At 42.8% G+C, this 8,634-nt stretch overlaps 1 protein-coding gene across 2 annotated transcripts; it reads right to left on the reverse strand.

Annotated features, from left to right (window-relative positions):
* Positions 1 to 471: 471 nt before the first annotated feature.
* On the reverse strand, positions 472 to 6,588 carry LOC109866648 (vertnin). Of its 2 annotated transcripts, none has more exons than XM_020455427.2 (6): positions 6,266 to 6,588; positions 5,038 to 5,351; positions 4,156 to 4,769; positions 3,854 to 3,946; positions 3,287 to 3,625; positions 472 to 3,134 (listed from the first exon to the last, which is right to left on the reverse strand). In XM_020455427.2, exons 2-6 carry the CDS (start codon positions 5,347 to 5,349, stop codon positions 2,279 to 2,281), a joined length of 2,214 nt encoding a protein of 737 aa, XP_020311016.2. In that variant the 5' UTR covers positions 5,350 to 5,351; positions 6,266 to 6,588; the 3' UTR covers positions 472 to 2,278. The 2 variants fall into 2 exon arrangements, with proteins under 2 accessions (XP_020311016.2, XP_020311015.2); XM_020455426.2 differs by having other exon boundaries at positions 477 to 3,134; positions 5,038 to 5,354.
* Positions 6,589 to 8,634: the final 2,046 nt, after the last annotated feature.

An 8,634-nucleotide genomic window follows, 5' to 3' on the forward strand; every position in this document is an offset into this window, starting at 1 on the left:
CCTCAGCTTTGATAATGGTAATTATGACATGATATACACATTACATTCTGCCACTCAGAAATCATGAGATGGGTGAGAAAAATCAGATTTTTTGAGCACAGTTAAAAAAAGAGACATTTAGAAAATGAACAACCAAACTATGACTCATTGACATAGCAGTGGGAGAAAGCCATCAATTGAGAACACCCCCCTCCCCCCCGTTGAAGAGGATTGGTCAATACCACTGATGTCGAAGCGGATTGGTCAATACCACTGATGTCGAAGCGGATTGGTCAATACCACTGTGATCGCTGTATTTTGTGTCTGTTAAACTCAGCCTGGTCGATGTCTCAGATTAGTCCATCATAGTCTCCTCAAGCTAGGGGGACAATGAACTACAACGGAATAAAATCACACTAAACTAAAGCAAGATAACCTGCTGCCAGGTATATGAATGGAGCTAGCTCTAGGAGTCATCCAATCAAGAACAAGCAGAGTTTGAGTTGGTGGTTTATTGATATTCTGCCTTGTAGCAACAAAAGAACATTTAAAAAAATAAAAATGGAGAAAACAATATTTTCACTTTGTTGAGTGAGAAGAATATGGTTGTTGTACACTCCAACAGACAAAACAAATAAATATGCAGAAATTGAAATATAAAAATGTTTGGTTAAGTTTGATGGCAGTTATACACCAGTGTCTAAAATGTCAATACTCAGAAAAAATTGTTTTGAGAACAAAAAAACAAAAAAAGATATTTAAAAAAAATAAAAGGTAAAAGACAAAAACAGAATTGATCAAAACTAAACATACCACAGTTTAAGACTTCACATGTCAAGAAGATACTTCACAGTATAGTTACCAGATAAAAATATTGGTAGTTAAAAAATAAAAAGCATGGTACAGCAAGAAAATAGAGATTCATAACAGAAATATATACTTAATGAGGCCAATTAGTACATTCTAAGTACATGTTCTGGTAGTGAGTCCAGAACTGTTGTAAGCCTTCATTAGTAAACAAATCAATGAAAATAAAACAAAAATGTCTTGAACCCTGTAACATATGCTGGAAAACCAATGAACCCTCTCATACTGTAAATAGCATTGGGGTGGCAGGTAGCCTAGTGGTTAAAGCATTGGACTAGGTAGAAATCTGTCATTCTGCCCCTTGAACAAGGCAGTGGATGAACACTTCAATTGTCATTTTTTTTGTGTGGGTGGAATCAAAACTCTGTGTTTGCAGAACACGCTTAGAAAACAAAAAAGGGAGGTAAACAATAAAGGAGAACCTTGATTCCTGAAACGTTTCCCGATAACTCAAGACTTCTTTCAACGCATCACATCTTAAACTAAATCTAGTAAAAAAGGTCAACCACTATGAATCTTCTAGAACAGATAGACATCAAATGGATTAACAAAAAACAGCACACCTTGAGAACAATTAACTAACTTAAAATGAGAACATGGAAATAAAGTGGTGTTGAACACATTACTGAGAGAGAAATTAAAAACCAACATTACTGAGAGATGAAAACCCATCATAATGAGAGAGATGGGATTATAAAACCCACCATAATGAGAGAGATGGGATTATAAAACCCACCATAATGAGAGAGATGGGATTAAAACCCACCATAATGAGAGATGGGATTAAAACCCACCATAATGAGAGAGGTGGGATTAAAACCCACCATAATGAGAGAGGTGGGATTAAAACCCACCAAAATGAGAGCGATGGGATTATAAAACCCATCATTATAAGAGAGAGATGGGATTAAAACCAAGACTAGAGAGACAAGAGAAGCAGAAACAACCAGTCTCAAACAAAGAGCCATTTAAATAAAGCCCCACTGTGACCATCATGGTGACTTTCAACTGCCTTTTGCCTGGAGGCCAGCGGAACATTAGTGGATCAGTGTCTTTTCACACACATGCAAATGTCCATGAGCTGAAGGTGATAGGTAAAGGAATGGAGGGAGGAGGGGAACAGACAAGGAGAGAAGGACAAATCAAGATTAAAGATGCATTTAGCTACAATTCCAATGCATTAGGCTTCACCCACGTGCTCTACCCAAACAAATAGTGTGTTCAGTTGAAGAAAAATCAACATTTTTTAAAGAGGGTGAGATGATACTGATGGCTCTGTTTGAGGAAGTGAAGGAGGAAGAAGAGATTGTTTAGGATTCTGAAGAGACAAGAGAGCATTTCAGTTTGTTACAGGGGCACCGTTCTGCTTAAATCTAGTGTAACAGAGTATGCCCTCTCTCTCTCAGCCATGCCCCCTCTCTCTCTCTCTCTCTCAGCCATGTACCAGTGGCACTCCGTGATGCAGGGCTCTCTTCCACATATAGTAGGTGGAACGGGGAGTCAGGGGGAAGAAGGACCTGAACTCTTTGAAGGTGGGGAAGGACTTCTCCTCAAAGCGTTTCTGGAGGAACAGTTTGGCCTTGGCCTTGAAGTTAGCCAGGGCCACCAGATCCATCACAAACATCTGGTCGTCTGTTGTGGTGGTGGTGGTAGACATCTTGGTTGGGTTGGGGAGGGGCAAAGGGGACATGGGTAAAGGGAGGGGAGCATCGAACGCGGGTGTCACAAAAGTCATTGTGGAAGGGTCTCTCAGACCCTCTGTTGGATCCCCCCCTAAGAACAACACGTCCTGAGTCACGTCCTGAGTCAGACCCCTCGTCTTTATCTCACTCTCCGTCACGCCGTTAACATTCTCCGTTACTGCGTTGTTGTTTTCCATAATATTCTCAGGCCTGTTCACCTCTAGAGACGGAGACGGATGGGTGCTTTTCTCCTTCCTGTTTTGACTCGGGCCGTTGCGCCACATCCAATAGAAACAGAGTGACAGGGAGGGGTAGTTCACTTTGAACTTGGACATCGGCCATCTTGACATCCACACCTTCACCTTGGCTGCTTCTCTCAGCTTCTTCCTGTGTAGGAACACCAACCTGAACCTTTTGTGGTTGTTTCTACAGATCTTCATTCTGGGGAAGACAGCAGCAGCATGACCATGTCTCTCAGTACCCCCGATAGGGGACAGTCCACCAGTGGAACTACTCTTATCCACATCAGAGTTGTCTTCACTACTCCTAGCCTTGTAGCCTCTATTGAACAGCATGGCTTCCCTTCTCCAGTTGTAGTAAGTGGATCTGTATTCATTCAAATTAAACTCGTGTTAAAGTGCATTTAAAATTGTAACACACTTAGTAAAATCAATAAAATGAAGGAGATGAATAAAAGAACAAAAGAAAATGATTGATTAAAGGCCACGCTATATAGCAGTTAAATCCTTGTCACTGACCTGGAGATGCCTGGGAAGCTCCTCTTGAAGATCCTGAAGGGGAACGAGGTGTTCATAGCGATGCAGTTCTGAAGAACTTTCTTGGCTTCCTGCATCAGCGCCAGGTTCTGGGCCCGTTCCCCGTCCACCTTATCATTGTTGTAGTTCAGGCCGAACATACCGGCCACGCTGTCGTGGTGCTCTGGGTCTGGCTCTACCTCTTTGTCCTCCTCCTGCCTGGGCTTGGACTCTGGGGAGGACCAGGACTCTTGCTCCGTGCTGTCCCCTGGACTCACCTCGTCCGTGGAGAAACTACCACCGGACGAGATCAGCTCGTGCTTCCAGGCATAGTAGGTGGACCTGGGAGAGAATGACATTGTTGTTGCCCCAAAAGGAAAGGTAATTCAGAGGCAACAGAACTATAAAAGACTGCGGTAGCATAACTACAGCATTCTAGGCACAGAAAAGTCAAGTTAAAAATCTAGATATTTTTTAACCACTTAAAAAGGTATTTTTTGGGTATTTTTTTTGTAAATACATCATGCCATGTGATCTCAACTGTATTGATGCTTTCAGTATCTTATTTACCGGGAGATCTCAGGGAAGAACTCTTTAAACTGGTGCAGTGGCATAAGTTTCCCTTCCAGATAACACGCCTGGACGAAGTGCTTGGCCTCGTACCTTCATAGAAAGGAGATTGAATTAGTATTAAATCTGTCTATGTCAGCAGAAGTTTAAATATACAGACCAAACAACACCACAATAAACACAGCACCACAACAAAACACCACAACAAAACACAAGCCATTAAAGTGCGATTGACCCAGAGTGCTGTGACGCTGTCATCACTATCTACGACTGATAAAGTATTGAGCTGTATAGAGGTGGACCTGGCAGCTGATTTCTCGCGGTGCTCCTGTGTCTGCCGTCTCCAGCGGTAGAACGTACTCTTGGTGACGTTGTACTTGTCCTTCAGACTGGAGTAGGACAGGAGAGAGTCCTGCTTGAGAAGCTCCTGGGTCTTCAGAGGGGGGGCCCTCTTTTCCGTGTTAGGACTGCCCATCCGGAGGTCACTAGCCTGGACTAACGCTACAAAGATTATGGGTCTAAATCTGGAGCTGGTGGAGCCCACCTCTAGCTCTCCAGACCACATAATGTGCAAGGTGATAGGATCCATGTCTTTGGGGTAGGACCTGGGTCTTATCAGGCGGTTGAAGTAGGGTCGTATCTTGAGGTTGTACATGGGGTAGACAGAATAGATGTTGCACTGGAGGACAGAGGAGAGGGAATAGAGGTGCCACATGTTGGCGTAGGAGCCAGAGAAGCAGGAGGCTTTGACATCAGCGTCAAATATAGCCTCGAGGACGGACAGGGGCAGGTTGAGCATGTCCTGGGACTCCTCGGCACACAAGCTGAACCTGGCTGCCTGCAGCATCACCTTAGAGTCGATCATACCACACAAGTAGTACCTCTTCCACAGCAGCATGTCGACCACTGTACGCACCTGGAGGGAATAGAGTACATGTTTCGGTACTTGTCAAAATACAGATTAGGCTACAAACCAGTATAGTAACTAATTATATATTTCTAAAATGTGTTGTCAGAATACAGTATTTTATATTTTGAAAACACAGAAAAATGACTTTTTTTTTTGCTCTGAGTTATCCACATTCAAAAGGACATAATTATAACCTTCATGCCTTGGAAATACAAATCCATAGAAGCAAATAAAACACGCAATTCAAACGCAATGTGAAACACTTGCTGCTCACCTGTAGCTCCAGACTGAGACTAGTCGTCCCCACTAGCAGCATGCTGGCTGCATCAAACAACAGGTTCCCCTCTCCCTTACAGACCAGAGGTAGGAGGCCCCTGGGGGCGTCAGCAGGGTACAGGCTCTGGGCCATGCCGTCGATGCCCGCCCAGCCGGGGAACTCCTGGCAAGGGGAGGAGGGCAGGGTGAAGGGGGTCAGTACCTGGTGGACCTCCAGAGCTACCCTGGTGAGGGCGTGCAGGCCGGAGCTCTCTGTAGCATCCTGAAGCTGTCCTAGAACTGACAGAACCACATCCTTCCTCTGAATCATACCTGCTGGGATACGGAGACAGAACAGAGATCGTTATATAGGAAGATGCACAAAAACCTTACAGAAAGATATTGTACAGAAACGGGACAGAAGCTTTCCAGTAAATTAATTCAATGTAGCGTTGTCTCTCTTGTCATGATGTGCGTTTTGTCCTATATTTATATTTTTATTTTGAATCACAGCCCCTGTCCCCGCAGGAGGCCTTGTGCTTTTTGGTAGGCCTTCATTGTAAATAAGAAAGTGTTCTTAACTGACGTGCCTAGTTAGGGCAAAGTAAATCAAATGAATGAAAAATGTAATTCTGCTGTTGCATGAAACATTTTCAAAAGTAGACTTAACAAGACACCTGTTTACGGTTTTTATTGAATAGGCCTTGACATACATACATTTATAACTGACTGCGAATGATTGAATTCTAGTGTCACGCTGAATGTTCAAACTAACGAGAACTACACTGTTTAGTGAAGGCATATGTATGTCTGTGACAATGTTGTTTTAAAGCATTTAAAATATGTATTAAATTCCCTATTAGAAAATGTAACCTGTGTAAAACACCCAATAGCAGTCTCCACGGAGATAAAAGTCGCTTATTTACCGTGCTAAGTGAAGTGCAATAATTTCAACCTAATGCAACGCACGAAGAAGACGTGTGGCACGCAGTACAAGAATACGTGTGCTGAACCGAGGAACTATGGGTCATTACAATTATAATTATTTAATTAAAAAAGGAAGCAAACAAACAATCTCTACACTACTGATTCATGGTCATTAATAAACGCGTGCGCAAAATTGCACCAGCCAACTTTGCCAGAAAACAGTTTCGGACTATGCCAATTTTTTCTCCCGATTACATCTCTGCGGTACTTTATACACTGCAACAGCAACAAAAAAATAGTCATTCGGGCACATTCCTTACCTGAAATATTTGGTATAAATAGTTTTCCAAGAGGACGTCACTCACTTCTGGAGTGGTAAAATGCACAGCATAGATTTTGAGCTTTCGTTCCAGTTTCCCCCTCAGATAGTTAGTCCATTGTGTGCGCGTGTAACAATGTAATCTGCGTGCTTGCGCCAATTCAGCCAACCTAGGTCCACTCCAGATGGAACACTTTGGAGAGAAATTTGAGAGTGATTAGCCCAACCTCCCTTCAGGAAATTGTCAATTGCCTAATATTTTTTTTTTTTTTTTTGCCTGTGGCTTCAGAAAACACCGCACTCCTTCCCTCGCTCAGGGCCACGGTCAATATCAACGTGAAGTGTTAACAAAAGCCGCGGTGTCAAAGGCTATCTGTAGAGGAACAGTTATATGGGTATATATCGGGTTGCTGACTACTTTAGGATTTTTACAACGTTGTTATGGGTTTGTTTTGTTTGGAGTGTTTGTGGGTTTTTTCACGCTGTTGCTTAATAATTAGGCCTAGTTCGATTACAAGTTTATTTAATTTCCAAGTTCTAGGGCTTTCCAAAACATACATGTTTTACTCATATCATGCTTGTAGAATATTGAATAATTTACACAGAACATGGATTCTTTAACTTGAGTTTACAACAGCACATGTTGTGTTGTGTGGTGACCTGGCCTCCCTGTTTCTCCTTAGACAAGGCCTTCTTCATGGAAGTGCAGAAAAGTCCTCCAAATAACAGTGACCTCACTTTGTACTTTCTGTAACTTGTGCATATTAACATTGATAGTCTGATGACCCATATCCAACCTCTCCCATTGACACGTCAGGCCAGTATCACTCTCAGAACCTGTACTGAACAGACTAGAAGCATTGTCTCAGTTGGTAGAGCATGGCATTTGAAAAGCAAGGGTTGTGGGTTTGATTTCCATGGAGGACCAGTATGAAAACATATGCACTCACTACTGTAGTGTCTCTGGATCAGAGAGTATGTTAAATGACTCACTACTGTAGTGGCTCTGGATAAGAGAGTCTTAATTAAATGACTCACTACTGTAGTGTCTCTGGATCAGAGAGTATGTTAAATGACTCACTACTGTAGTGGCTCTGGATCAGAGAGTATGTTAAATGACTCACTACTGTAGTGGCTCTGGGTAAGAGAGTCTGTTAAATGACTCACCACTGTAGTGTCTCTGGATCAGAGAGTCTGTTAAATGACTCACCACTGTAGTGTCTCTGGGTAAGAGAGTCTGTTAAATGACTCACTACTGTAGTGTCTCTGGGTAAGAGAGTCTGTTAAATGACTCACCACTGTAGTGTCTCTGGGTAAGAGAGTCTGTTAAATGACTCACCACGGTAGTGTCTCTGGGTAAGAGAGTCTGTTAAATGACTCACCACTGTAGTGTCTCTGGGTAAGAGAGTCTGTTAAATGACTCACCACTGTAGTGTCTCTGGGTAAGAGAGTCTGTTAAATGACTCACCACTGTAGTGTCTCTGGGTAAGAGAGTCTGTTAAATGACTCACTACTGTAGTGTCTCTGGGTAAGAGAGTCTGTTAAATGACTAAAATGTGGAACTGTTCCTCACAGCTCTGTCCTGCAAGTCTTTTGTTCTCCACACACTGCACAACAACCCTGTATGTCAACCACACCAGACTAAACCCATCTAATCTATGCACACACACACACATCTAAAACAAATGTATAAACCCCCACCTTTGTCTCCCCTCTGTCCAATGCCGTCCTGGGTAGACGTGCTGGTGCCTGGGTGTTCTGGTGACTGGGGTTCAAGGGATTGACCTGCTGGGAGGGAGATAGAGATTACACAACAATTTATCTGGGGGTTTAGGTCAAACCACAGCTAGATGTAAGTGAACAGATATTAGGTACAGGCAGATGGGAATATTCAAACCTATTTTAGGATAGATTATAGACAGGAAAGTCTAAACTGGTCTCTCACACATCTCTCTACCTCTGTTTATTTTTCCTTCATTTAACTAGGCAAGTCAGTGAAGAACAAATTCTTAGTTACAATGACGGCTTACCCTGGGCTAATTGTGCACCGCCCTATGGGACTCCCAATCACAGCCAGATGGGATACAGCCTGGATTTGAACCAGGTACTGCAGTGACACATCTAGCACTGAGATGCAGTGTCTTGGACCACTCGGGAGCCTACTGGCTTGCTCGCTCTCTGTCTCTCATTATGTTTTCCACTTTTGATTGGACTGGCATTGATGTGTTAGGAGTATTGGCTTCCAGATTGGTTGAATAGCTCTGTGTAATATTTTCAGATTCCTCACATCAAAAGAAGCTATTTCCGAATATAGTACAGGCTATAGTAAAGGCCCATAGCAATATAATACTCTTGACCTTGTAGATACTA

The sequence above is a fragment of the Oncorhynchus kisutch genome, linkage group LG21 (genome assembly GCF_002021735.2).
Source record: "Oncorhynchus kisutch isolate 150728-3 linkage group LG21, Okis_V2, whole genome shotgun sequence".
Classification (NCBI taxonomy): domain Eukaryota; kingdom Metazoa; phylum Chordata; class Actinopteri; order Salmoniformes; family Salmonidae; genus Oncorhynchus; species Oncorhynchus kisutch.